The sequence below is a fragment of the Cetorhinus maximus genome, chromosome 21 (assembly GCF_964194155.1).
Source record: "Cetorhinus maximus chromosome 21, sCetMax3.hap1.1, whole genome shotgun sequence".
Taxonomy (NCBI): Eukaryota; Metazoa; Chordata; class Chondrichthyes; order Lamniformes; family Cetorhinidae; genus Cetorhinus; species Cetorhinus maximus.
In genome coordinates, this window is record NC_135899.1 from 3,702,977 (window position 1) to 3,717,009 (window position 14,033).

Below are 14,033 nucleotides of genomic sequence, written 5' to 3' on the forward strand. Positions count from 1 at the left end.
CATATTATAAAAAGGATAAAGAGGTAGTGGAGAAGGCGCAAAAGTATAATTACAAAGATGATACCAGAACTGAGAGGTTATACCTTTAGGGAAAGATTCAACCAGCTGGAAAAGAGAATCTGTGAGGTGACCTTAGAGAGTCCGTTAAAATTATGAAAGTTTTTGATAGTGTAGATGTTAAGAAGATGTTTCTGTTTGACAGGGAGTCCAAAACTTGGGGTTTTAAATTCAAGATCGTCACCAATAAACCAAATAGAGAAATTAGCAACTTGATCCTCAGTTAGAGCTTCCTCTTCTGAATAAATTATCGTCTGATCATCTATCATCTATTATATCTAAGGTATAATCAAGTAACTAGATTTCAGAACATTAGAGAATAACTTTCTCTGTTTAAAATAAATCATACATACATCTCAATAAATTATCTGGATGTGGATTAACTAGATTGGGAATATTTTTTCTGTATAATATTCTGATATGAACAGAACTGCTCAGGCTGAATAACCTTTTTAAAATCCTCATTTGATTTTTCAACCTCACTGATAATTTCCAAAGGACCAAGGTGTAAATACAGAGAAACAGATTACAGCCGAATTTGAAAAACTGCACCAGTTTCTCCGTGAGGAAGAGAGAATCGTGTTGGAAGATCTGAACCTGGAGAAAGAGAAAAAGAGTCAGGAGATGAAGGAGAGGATTGAGAAGATAACGGAGGAAATCTCATCGCTTTCAATCACTGTTCGGGATATTGAACAAGAGCTGAGTGAACAGGACAACATCAAGTTTTTAACGGTGCCTGTTTATTTATTTCTCTCTCCTTCACCTCTTTTTGAGACTGTCGTGAAGAATGAACAGGTTGTGTCATCAATATCTAGAATATAAAATTCACTGACCAGAATAATACCAATCACCTGTGACATTTTGTTTCCTCTGTCTCACACCCAAGGTCACTAACGGCTGCCTTTAACTTGGAAATTACTACATCTGGAACTTGTTTATATTCTGTATGGTTCAGGTTTTCAGGTTACACAGAGTGGTCTGAGACGCTATCTGTAGTATAACTGCAGACAAAGATTCAAAGACAAGTTTGATTAGCCCCAAGGCTGAACGTAAAACTAACATTGCAGATTTCCCCGTCTTTCTAGGATAGTCCGTGATTTCTATTGGACAACACTGGTACAGAGTCACAGAAACATTTGTCTCCAGGACACATACAAATTATTAAATGAAATCATTAAAGTAATTCTCTTTAAACAATTAATTAATTATTACTGAAAAGAGAAAATAATCTTTTCATCTGAAATTTTTTCACAAGTAACGTCTCTTTTCATCAATATTCAAGTTCTGTTCTACCAAGCAACTGTTTTGTTTATTCCTTCATGGCAAGTTGGCATTGCTGGCTAGGCCAGCATTTGTTGCCCATCCCTAATTGCCCTTGAAAAGGTGGTGGTGAGCTGCCTTCTTGAACAGCTGCAGTCCCTGTGGTGTATGTATACCCATAGTGCTGTTAAATTAATTCCAATAATTGGACATCCATCAGGATTTTACAATTGGATTGTACCTCTGAGTTGAGTTGTGCAGTAAGATCGAGTCATTTGTAATATTGTGGAGTAACTCACAGTCCAGTGAGGACAGGAAGAGGCAGTCCAATAACTTGCTATATTTATAATGTACTTTTCTGTGGAATCCAGTTTGTTTCTTTACTTTTTGTGATAAAATGTTCTCCAAACACAAACATTAATTATTGTTCTTGTTCCACAGAAAATTCAAGATCTACAGAAAAGGTAAAATTTACACCCTTGGTTTGATTTTTATTTCTAACATATTTCTCCCTCACCCTGGAATGATCCAACACTGACCTTTATCTCCTGTTTCAGAGTGAAGCGAACTCTCCCAGAGCCACAGAAGGTTTACCCTTTAATAAATGTGGGGAAGTACATTGGGTCACTGCAGTACAGAGTGTGGAAAAAGATGCTGACGGTGATTAATACAGGTGGGTGTGAGCTTCCTGACACCAGCTATTAAACAGCTCTCTCTGTTATTAGTTGAAGGGATCTGTCTCTTTATAATAAATATCTAATTGTATTGTAACTGACTAGATTTTACTTCAGTCAGTTTTCTGTTAAAATATATAATTGTCTGATCTGTTTCCATTTGATATTTTTTTGCTGAACAATTAGCCTGGCCCAGAATTCCCAATGGATGTATTTTCAGGACAGATCTGGGATCTGCTGAAATTCCATCTGTCCCGTTCCTGACGCTGTACCAAATCCTGGAGTCTTGGGGATTTCCATATTGTCCGTCGGTGCCAATTCTGTTTCCCACTCGATCAGTAGACTGGTCAGAAATGTAAGGGACAGGAGGGAGCTACATTTGAAAACTGAAAAATGCTGCTGCTTTTACTGGAGGCTGGTTTTCTGAAAGCCCACGATCAATCAGTGATCGATTACATTTGGGAATCAAACCTTTCAAATGTTCAATATTCCTCATGTTTTCAGTAACACTGAACATAAAATAAACATATTAAATGATAGGGGGAGTAAGTGGGCCAGTGGAATTTGTTTGTCTGGATTGTCCTACGATTTCCCTCTCACTGTGGGTGCTAAATGGAGTTAAATAGGCAGGAACTGTGACTGCCTTAACTCTGCCGGTTTATAATTCACCTCAACAAAGTGTCTTTTCCCTAATGTCCACAGAGAGTCCACTTCACCACAGTGTGGGTGGTCAGCCCGCCCACACAATTTTTTAATAATTATTCGTTCATGGGACGTGGGCATTGCTGGCTAGGCCAGCGTTTGTTGCCCTTGTTCAGAGAGTATTTTAAGAGTCAACCACATTGCTGTAAGTCTGGAGTCACATATAGGCCAGACCAGCTAAAATGTCCTTCCCTGTAGGACATTAGTGAACCAGATGGGCTTTCACAACAATCAACAACATCATTAGACTTTTTTTAATTCTACATTTTTTTATTGAACTCAAATTCCACCATCTGTTGTGGTGGGTTTGGAACCCAGGTCACCAGAACATTACACTGGGGCTCTGGATTTCCAGCCCAGTGACAATACCACTATTCGACCCCCAATTTAATCGTCAACCTCAACCATAGTTAATCCCGGCAGTATATGGGGGATCCCCACTCACCAGGATTGATGATCAAGAAGATGACACTTAGATTTCTCAGTGTCTCACCTCCGAGGAAGGTGCAGCCTCTCCTCCAGTGGATTTTAGGGAGATTTGTCCACTGATAGCTGGACTTTCACCTGGACAATATCGGCTGAACTTTACGGACCATTCGTGGGTGGACAAACAGGCAGGTGGACCTGTAAATTAGGGTGCTATGTCCTTGGTGACATACCCGCCACTGGTTCACCCATTCCCACAGAATCATAGAAATATAGAAACTAGGAGCAGGAGTAGGCCATTCGGCCCTTCGAAACTGCTTCACCATTCATTATGATCATGGCTAATCATCCAATTCAATAGCCTCCTCCTGCTTTCTCCCCATACCCTTTGATTCCTTTCGCCCCTAGAGCTACATCTAACTCCTTCTTGAAAGCATATAATGTTTTGGTCTCAACTACTTTCTGTGGTAATGAATTCGACAGGCTCACCACTCTCTGGGTGAAGAAATTTCTCCTCATTTCAGTCTTAAATGTCTACCCCGTATCCTCAGACTGTGACCCCTGACTCTGGACTCCCCCACCATCGGGAACATCCTTACTGCATCTACCCTGTCTAGTCCTGTTAGAATTTTCTAGGTTTCTATGAGATCTCCCCTCATTCTTCTGAACTCCAGCGAATATGATCCTAATCAACTCAATCTCTCCTCATATGTCAGTCCTGCCATCCCAGAAATCAGTCAGGTAAACCTTCACTGCACTCCATCTATAGCAAGTATATCTTTCCTCAGATAAGGAGACCAAAACTGCACACAATATTCCAGGTGTGGTCTCACCAAGGCCCTGTACAATTACAGCAAGGCATCCCTGTTCCTGTACTCAAATCCTCTGGCAATGAAGGCCAACATACCATTTGCCTTCTTTCCCGCCTGCTGCACCTGCATGCTTAGCTTCAGCGACTGGTGTACAATGACACCCAGGTCTCGTTGCACATTCCACTCTCTCAATTTATAGCCATTCACATAATCATCTGCCTTCCTGTTTTTGCTACCAAAATGGATAACCTCACATTTATCCACATTATACTGCATCTACCATGCATTTGCCCACTCACTCAGCTTGTCCAAATCACACTGAAGCATCTCTGCATCCTTCTCACAGCTCACCCTCCCACCCAGCTTTGTGTCATCCGCAAAGTTGGAGATATTACATTTAATTCCCTCCTCTAAATCATTAATATATATTGTGAATAACTGGAGTCCCAGCACTGTTCCCTGCGGTACCCCACTAGTCACTGCCTGCCATTCGGCAAAAGACCCGTTTATTCCTACTCTTTGTTTCCTCTCTGGCAACTAGTTTTCTATCCATCTCAATACACTAACCCCAATCCCATGCGCTTTAATTTTACACACCAATAACTTATGTGGAACTTTGTGGAAATCCTTCTGAAAATCTAAATAAACCACATCCACTGGCTCCCCCTCATCAACTTTACTAGTTACATCCTCGAAAAATTCCAGTACATTTGTCAAGCATGAGTTCCCTTTCATAAATCCATGCTGACTCTGTCCGATTCTGCCACTGTTTTCCACATTCCAGCTATTAAATCTTTTATAATGCACTCTAGAATTTTCGCCGCTACCGACATCAGGCTGACTGGTCTATAATTCCCTGTTTTCTCTCTGCTTCCCTTTTTAAATAGTGGGGTTACATTAGCTACCCTCCAATCTGTAGGAACTGTTCCAGAGTCTTTGAATCTCGGAAGATGACCACCAATGCATCCACTATTTCTAGGGCCACTTCCTTAAGTACTCTGGGATGTTGATTATCAGGCCCTGGCGATTTATCGGCCTTCAATCCCATCAATTTCCCCAGCACCATTTCCCTACTAATACTGATTTCTTTCAGTTCCGCCCTCTCACTAAACCCTGTGTTCCCCAACATTTCTGGTATGTTATTTGTGTCCTCCTTTGTGAAGACAGAACCAAAGTATGTATTTAGTTGGTCAGCCATTTCTTTGTTCCCATTGTAAATTCCCCTGTTTCTGACTGCAAGGGACCTACATTTGTCTTCACCAATCCTTTTCTCTTCACATACCTATAGAAACATTTACAGTCAGTTTTTATGTTCCCTGCAAGCTTACTCTTGTACTCTATTTTCCCCTTCTTAATCAATCCCTTGGTCCTCCTTTGCTGAATTCTAAAGTGCTCCCAATCCTCAAGTCTGTTGTTTTTTCTGGTCAATTTGTATGCCTCTTCCTTGCATCCAATATTGTCTCTAATTTCCCTTGTAAGCCATGGTTTGGCCACCTTTCCTGTTTTACTTTTGCGCCAGACAGGAAGAAACAATTGTTGCAGTTCACCCATGCGCTCTTTGAATGTTTGCCATTGCCTATCAACCGTCATCCCTTTAAGTAACGTTTCCCAATCCATCATGGCCAACTCGCACCTCATACCATCATAGTTTTCTTTATTAAGATTCAGGACCCAAGTCTCAGAATCAACTACGTCACTCTCCATCTTGATGAAGAATTCTGTCATATTATGGTCGCTCAACCCCAAGGGGCCTCGCACAACTAGATTGCCAATTATTCCTTTCTCATTACACAATACCCAGTCTCACCCCACCTCATAATTTTAGGCTAGCAGGGGAGTTGTCAGGTGGTCACCTGACATTGGCTGAATTGAGGCGAGTTGACTCAGCAGCAGTGTGATTGCCCCTGAAATTTACATGAGGGTGTGTGGATCCCACCCTCAGCATAAAATACAGCCCTATTACTGTTCGTGGCAGTCACGTTACTGCTGTCCTGAATTTCTCTGCACCTGGATCCTTCCAGGAAACAGGGAGGCATTGGCATTGTCATTGGACTAGTATTCCAGATGCCCAGGGTAATGCTCCAGGGGCCTGGGTCCGAATCCCACCACAGCAGATGGTGAAATTTGAATTCAATTAAAATCTGGAATTATAAGTCTAATGTTGACCATGAAAGTATTGTCGATTGTTGTAAAAACCCATCTGGTTTATGAATGTCCATTACGGAAAGAAATCTGTCGTCCTCACCTGGCCTGCCCTACATGTGACTCCAGACCCACAGCAATCTGGTTGCCTCTTACAATGTCCTCTGAAATAGTCTAGCAAGCTTCTCGGTTGTATCAAACCGTTAAAAACAAGTCAATAAGGAATGAAACTGGATGGACTACCTGGCAATGACCTAGGCACCGGAAACAACAAAGGCAAACTCAGCCCTGTCAACCCTGCAAGTCCTCCTTTCTAAAAATTGCCAACATTGGGAGAGCTGTCTCACAGACTAGTCAAGCAACAGCCTGACATAGTCATACTCACAGAATCATAGCCTACAGGCAATGTCCCAGACAGCACCATCACCATCCCTGGATATGTCCCCTCCCACCAGCAGCATGGGTGGCGTCACAGTGGTATACAGTCAGGAGGGAGTTGCCCTGGGAGTCCACAACATTGACGATGGATCCCATGAAATCTCGTGGAACGATGTCAAATATGGGCAAGGAAACCTCCTGCTGATGCCACTTAGCGAGCCCCTGTCAGCTGATGAATCAGTACTGCTCTATGTTGAACATCACTTGGAGGAAGCTCTGAGCGTGACAAAGGCTCAGAATGCACTCGGGGTGGAGACTTCAATGTCCATCACCAAGAGTGGCTCGGGAGCACCACCACTGACCAAGCTGGCCGAGTCCTAAAGGACATAGCTGATAGACTGGGTCTGCGGCAGGTGGTGAGGGAACCAACAAGAGGGAAAAACATGCTTGACTTTATCCTCACCAACATGCCTGCTACAGATGCATCTGTCCATGACAGTAATGGTAGCAGTGACCACTACACAGTCATTGTGGAGGCAAAGGCCCGCCTTCACTTTGAGGATACCCTCCATCATGTTGTGGTGTTTCGAACAGATCTAGCAACTCAAGACTGGGAAACCATGAGGCGCATGATCAGCAGCAGAATTGTACTCAACCACAGTCTGTAACCTCATGGCCCAGCGTATCCCCCCCTCTCCAATTACCACCAAGTCATGGGATCAACCCTGGTTCAATGAAGAGTGCAGGAGGGCATGCCAGGAGCAGCACCAGGCATAGCTAAAAATGAGGTGCCAACCTGCTGAAGCTACAACACAGGACTACTTGCATGCCAAACAGCATAAGCAGCAAGTGATAGACAGAGCTAAGCGATTCCAGAACCAATGGATCAGATCTAAGCTCTGCAGTCCTGCAACATCCAGTTGTGAATGATGGTGGACAATTAAACAACCCACTGGAGGAGGAGGCTCCACAAAATTTACATCCTCAATGATGGGGGACCCCAGCACATCAGTGAAAAAGATAAGGCTGTAGCATTTGCAACAATCTTCAGTGCGGAGTGGATGATCTATCTCAGCCTTCTCCGGAGGAACCCAGCATCAGAGATGCCAGTCTTCAGCCAATTTGGTTCACTCCATGTGATATCAAGAAATGGCTGAAGACACTGGACAGTGCAAAGGCTATGGGCCCTGACAATATTCCGGCAATAATACTGACTGGTGCTTCAGAACTTGCTGCCCGCCTAGCCAAGCTGTTGAAGTACAGCTAAGACACTGGCATCTGCCCGGCAATATGGAAAATTGCCCTTTACATAAAAAGCAGGACAAATCCAATCCACCCAATTACCACTCCATTAGTCTACTCTTGATCATCAGTAAAGTAATGGAAGGGATTGTCAACAGTGCTGTCACGCAGGACTTGCTTAGCAATAACCTGCTCACTGATGCTCAGCTTGGGTTCCGCCATGTTCACTCAGCTCTTGACCTCATTTCAGCCTTGGTTCAAACATGGACAAAAGAGCTGAACTTGTAAGGTGAGGTGAGAGTGACTGCCCTTGACACCAAGGCAGCATTTCACCGAGTGTGGCATCAAGGAGCCCTTGTAAAACTGGAGTGAATGGGAATCAGGAGGAAAGCTCTCCAGTGGTTTGAGTCATACCTAGCACAAAGGAAGATGGTCATGTTGTTGGAGGTCAGTCATTTCAGCTCCAGGACTTCACTGCAGGAGTTCCTCAGAGCAGTGTCCTAGGTCCAACCATCTTCCACTGCTTCATTAATGACCTTCCGTCTGTCATAACATCAGAAGTGGGGATGTTCACTGATCATTGCACAATGTTCATCTTCTTAGGCAGTCCCCGGGGTCGAGGATGAATTGTTTCCTCACTAAAAATGAGTTCTCAGGTGACTGAACAGTCCAATGTGTGACCTACAGGATCTGTCACAGGTAGGGCAGAGGGTGGCAGGGTGTAGGGTGGGTGGAGTGGTAGGGGTACAGTGGGTGGGGTGCCCGGGTTGCCATGCGCTCCTTTCGCTGTCAATGTTTGGCTTCAGATAGCCCTTGGCGATGAGGTTCAACGTGTTCAGCACCTTCCCGGATGTTTCCCTCCACCTCATGCAGTCTTGATCTGGGGACTCACAGATGTTGGTGGGGTGTTGCACTTTTTCAAAGAGCCTTTGTTGGTTTCCTTGAAGTGTTTCCTCTGCCCTCCTGGGGCTCACTCGCCCTATTGAGCACTTGTTTCAGGAGTCTCGTGTCAGGCATGCGGACGATGTGGCCCGTATAGCGGAGCTTTGACAAGGATAGTTCCTCTTGAGGATGAGTCCAGAACTAGGGGGCACTGTTTTAAAATTAGGTGTTGCTCTTTTAGGACAGAGATGAGGAGAATTTGTTTCTCTCTGAAGGTTGTAGGAATTTGGAACTCTGCCTCAGAAGGTGGTGGAGGCGGGGTCACTGAATATTTTGAAGGCAGAGGTAGAGAGATTCTTGTTAGGCAAGGGGACCAGCGGTTCTCGGGGGTAGACGGGAATGTGGAATTTGAAGCACAAGCAGATCAGCCATGATCGTATTGAATGGCGGAGTAGCCTCGAGGGGCTGAATGGTCTACTCCCGTTCCCATTTCTTATGCTGTTATGTCCGTCATGCTCCCTCTCCCTATGTTGTGCCCCTTCTTCCGCTCTGCTTGTCGTGGCCACCTGTCACCCTCTCTAACTCCCTCTCTCTCTGCTCGTCACTCTCTGTCTCTCTCTGTCTCTCACTGCCAGTCACGTGCTCTCTCTGCCTGGCACATTCTCTCGCTCCCTCTTTCTCTCTTATTTTCTCACACTCTCCCTCTCACTGCCGATTATGCCCCCTCTTTCTCTCTCTCCCCCTCTCTGTGCACGTGACACACACACTCTCTCTCTGTCAGTCATGATCTCACCTCTCTCTGCCTGTCAATTTTCCTCTCTCTCTCACTCACTGTAAGTTATGCTCACTGCTCTTTGTTTGAATGTCACCTTCCCCTCTTTCAAAGAAGTATAACTATTTACAATACATGCTCATGTTTAGTCCCCATTACACAAGTGCATAGAACTGATGAATCTGTGAGTCTCTAAAGCGTAAAGATAATCAGCTGGTACTCCCAGATCTAGCAATGGTAACCTCGTCTGGAGGTTTCTTTAATTGCTCACAGTGATCTGTGGGATTGTCATTCTTGGATGTTGTTCCTGGTTGTATTTGGGATCTTGTCCTGGATGCAATAGGACTGTACGGTGGTCGAGGAGCTGGAATGGATCTGATTTGTCTCCGGTTATGCTTCACTGTTGCACCTTTGTGTATAATGACTTCATAGGACCTTGATTCTGAACAAATCCTTGTGACCTCAGCTGGTTGCCTGTGGGATCCTGGATGCAAACTCATTGACCCAACTGAAAATTTCACAATTCTGTACCTGAATTTTTATTGTGCACATTAGTCACCTTATCTTGTAGTTTTAAAATTTGCTCTCTAGTTTCTGAGGAACTCGAGTGGGTAAGAGTTGGTAAGTTGGTATGTACTGGTCTGCCAAGCATGTGCCCTGCTGGTGATGGAATAGTTGCGTTTAAGGTGTTGTCTGAGATGTAACATTGCAATGTGTAGATCATGCTTGGTCTGTCTACATTTGAGATTAGGGATGTCACTGCATGAATTATTTGTTCAGCTAGGCTGTTCGATCTAGAGTAATGAGGAGAAGAAGTAGTGTGATTGATATTCCATTTCTCATACATATCCCAAAATGGCTTACCAATAAATTGCAGACTGTTATCCATAATAATATGTCTAGGCACACCAAATAAACTGAAAATAGCCCTTAAGAGTGCACGTGGCAGTTATGCTCGACATATTGTGCAATTGTCGAATAATTGGGTATTTGTAAAGTAGTCGACCATGACGATGAAGAACGTGCCATGGACATGAAAGAGGTAGAATCTGACTTTGGGCCAAGGATGCGTAAGAACTTTATGTGGAATCAATGGTGCTTTGTGTTGATTGACATGTGCTCTTGACATGTCTTGTACTCCTTGATGATGACTTCAATGTCATTGTTCATACCCGGCCAATAGACTGACCCTCTTACGAGTCTTCTCGTCTGATCTATGCCCATGTGTGAGTGCTGAAGTTGTTGAAGAGTATCGATATCGTCAGAGAGCCGCTGCTCAGGAATCTGCACCTCCACCATTTTCGGTGGCTGGCGGAGAGGAGGGCGGTGGCTGCCGGGGTGACCAGGACAGTGGATGTGTCGGATGGCGGAGGAGTGGGCTGGATGCTTCTGCAGGATTTGGCACATAGTGCATCGGTATGTATCTGGCTCACAGCCAATGTCATTCAAGACCTTAGGATGGTCATGCCCAGCCCTGATGTCATTCTGGGTCTCGAGATGGTGCAGGTGTGCGGTGGCCTTCCTTCAGAGCGTACCCCTGTTTGGACAGAATTCCACATTCGCCCCAAATCTCAAACCCTCCCTCTGGAGCTGGAGCCCTGCAACCTGAGTCGCCTCGTGGAAATGCCCTCTGTGTCCTTTAGCATGGTGCGAAGGGGGTTCCTGTATGGGCTGCTGCTGCACACTCTTCACTGCCTTTCCCTCAGCCACCACCCGGACACGCCCTGGCATACCTTGTTGCCCTTCAGTGGGGGGGCTCTCTACATGGAAGTCCTCCTCCTTTCCATCAGGGACCTGGGGTGGAGGGTGTTGCAGGCAGCAGTCCCATACAACCGTAGCATGTGTCGGTTCACGGACTCCCAAGATGTCTGCATCTTTTCCGGCCTTGTGGAGTCCGTGGACCACACTTATCTAGATTGTTATAAGCTGCACCCCCTTTTTAGTTACTTGAAGAACCTTTTGCCTCTGTTTTGTTTGAACTTCAGTCCCACGCTCCTGATCTGCGGGCACCCAATGAGGAGGGAGACGGGGAGGGAGGAGCATCTCCTCGTGAACCTGCTCCTGGGCCCGGCCAAGTTGGCCTTTATCAGGCCCAGGCAGTGGATGATCCAGGGGGTCATCAGGCCCGACTGTCTCCCCGTCTTCTGTGCCTATGGTTGCGGCCGGGAGTCCCTGGAGACGGAGCACGCAGTCCCCGCTGGCACCGCCGAGGCCTTCCGTTCTCGGTGGGCACCGTGGGCACTGGGGTGTTTTATTGATCACTTTGATCACATTTTGGATTAATGTTTGTAAGTTTGCTTCAAATTTTGTCTTTTGTTTTTGCAGTTTCCCTTTAAGGGGCTGCCTTTTCATTTGTCCCTTGGTTAATTTAGTTTATTTGGTTTTGACTCGAAAGAGTTACAAAATGTAATTAAATCCACACACAGACAGACCTAACTATTTACCCCCATAAACCTACTTTACAATAAACCAGAAAAATATTGTGAAAATTATGACACCTCATGACATCCACTATGGCCCTGGTGCTGCTGTGACTCTCATTGTATCTCCTTTCTGTGTCAGGTCTGGGCACCCTCACAGGCATCATTAGAGATCTTTTCAGTGAATAGCTCTTAATGTCTAGAATCCGTCCCTCTAACGCATCCGGGCTGGTGAAGAGGTCTGGAATCTGAGAGTTCCTGAGGATGTATGAGTCGTGTCTGCTGCCCAGGTACCTGGCACACACCTGCATGACCTGCTGAATATGGTCACACACCAGCTGGACATTGATCGAGTGGAAGCCCTTTCTGTTTCTGAAGGTGCATGGCTGTCCAGCAGGAGACTTAGTGGCTACGTGCGTGCAGTCAGTGGCTCCCTGCACCCGGGGGAAAACTGCAATCGCTGCAAATCCTCAGCCTTATCCATTTGGCCCTGGACATCCTGCGTGAAGGGGATGTAATTCTCAGCCCTTTGGAATATTGTATCTGTGAACACCTTGATGCAGTGGTGTGCAGCAGGCTGTGTTATCCCACTGAGATCTCCACAGGCTGCCTGGAATGTGTCTGTTGTGAAGAAGTAAAGCTCCACTGTTACCTTCAATGTGACAGGCACCAGGTGATTGGGTGAGATCTCCCCTGTCAGCATCTCACATAGTGATGTCACAGTGACTCCTGAAAGTCACTGAGTCTCAGTCAGTTGCAGGTAGCTGAATCTCTGCCTGTATATTCTTGGGACAGAATAAGTTCATTTGTGCCTCCGCTGAGGGTTTCTGGGTTCCTTCTGCCCATTGGGGTCTGGCATTACTCTGCCTCCTTCCTGAGGAACCACAGCATCCTGAGCGTCCCTGTGCTCCCTTCTTCCTCTCACCTTTCTCATCCTGCTTCTCCTGTTAATCGTTCTCTCCTCCTCACTGGAGGATGTCTCTCCAACTGAGACCACAATGCCATCTGTCTCCGAGACTTTTCACCCCTGGGTAACAAACAGGAAAATAATCAATCGAAAGAACCCTCTGAACCAGAGGAGAGTCCTCCTGATGAAACAGTATCCAAAAGGTTCCTCTGCTCAGTCACACGAGCAGTCTCTGCTGTCAATGAAGTGTTAATTGCAAAGCTGAGACTCTGATGTGAGCTGCAGTTTTAAAACCCGCCCAAACAAGCTCGCCTATGAAAAAAACAAAATCCTCACCGGTCGTGATTCTCACCCTGAAGGGGTATTATTATCTTTTGACCGTATTATTGCAGTGAGATGGGTAGTTAAATAGCTCTATTGCCTTTTAAATTGATATTTAAATATCGCGGGCAGGTTCCTGACTTTTTGACCCGCCCGCGTACTCTATTATCAGCAACCGGCGTGATGATGTCATAAACGCGCCCGACATCATCATGTCCCATAATACTCTCCGTGAAGCTGGGTACGCTTCTGATCTCAGAGCGGATTATTCAGCTTTTCATACCTGTTTGCTTTCATAGTCCTGCTCTTTCAATCCATGAACAATACCTTACAACGTGAACTAATTAAATTAGACAATTCAATATAATCCAAATGGACAGGCCGGATTTTCAAATTGGAAGCAGGAACCTGACATCCGGATGAAATGGATCTACTTATCCACTCTATCTAGACCTCTCCTAATTTTACACACTTCAAATAGGTCTCCCCTCAGCCTCTTCTGTTCCATAGAAAACAACCCCAGCTTATCCAATCTTTCCTCATAACTAAAATTTCCTCTGTATCCTCCATAGTGCAATCACATCTTTCCGAGAGTGCAGTGAGCAGAACTGCAGGCAGTACTCCAGATGTGACCTAACTAGTGTTTTATACAGTTCCAGTATAACCTCACGGTGAAAGTCATAAGATGATTGGCTGGTGAGTATTGCTGCTTAGGGACTGAGTTTAAAAAATGTTAAAAATATTACCTATTAATAACAAATTAGTAGCTGGTGAGTTTTATCTTCTATTTTTAAGTAAGGTTTATTCCCACTAGTAAGGCATATTAAGTATTAGTAGGGTTTATCAATATTAGTAAAGCTTATTAATACTAGTAAGGTTTATTAGTATCGGTAAATCTTTATTAGCAAATTCCGAGTGTGAGATTTTCCACGTGCACAGAATCGAATTGAGATGAGCACATGGGCAGAATGAACCTGAGAGGCTCGACTGGGGATGCAGCCAGAAGTGTGGCCTGGTGAAATATGTTGCTTTGTTGAG

General features: G+C 45.0%; 1 protein-coding gene across 2 annotated transcripts in view; it reads left to right on the top strand.

Annotated features, from left to right (window-relative positions):
* Positions 1-14,033, top strand: part of LOC144695595 (zinc-binding protein A33-like) — a 186,107-nt gene that overhangs the window by 150,792 nt on the left and 21,282 nt on the right. For both annotated transcript variants that reach the window (XM_078566491.1, XM_078566493.1), the window contains exons 3-5: positions 556-789; positions 1,759-1,781; positions 1,875-1,990. In XM_078566491.1, coding sequence (XP_078422617.1) covers positions 556-789; positions 1,759-1,781; positions 1,875-1,990 — 373 coding nt within the window. The remainder of the gene's footprint in view (positions 1-555; positions 790-1,758; positions 1,782-1,874; positions 1,991-14,033) is intronic.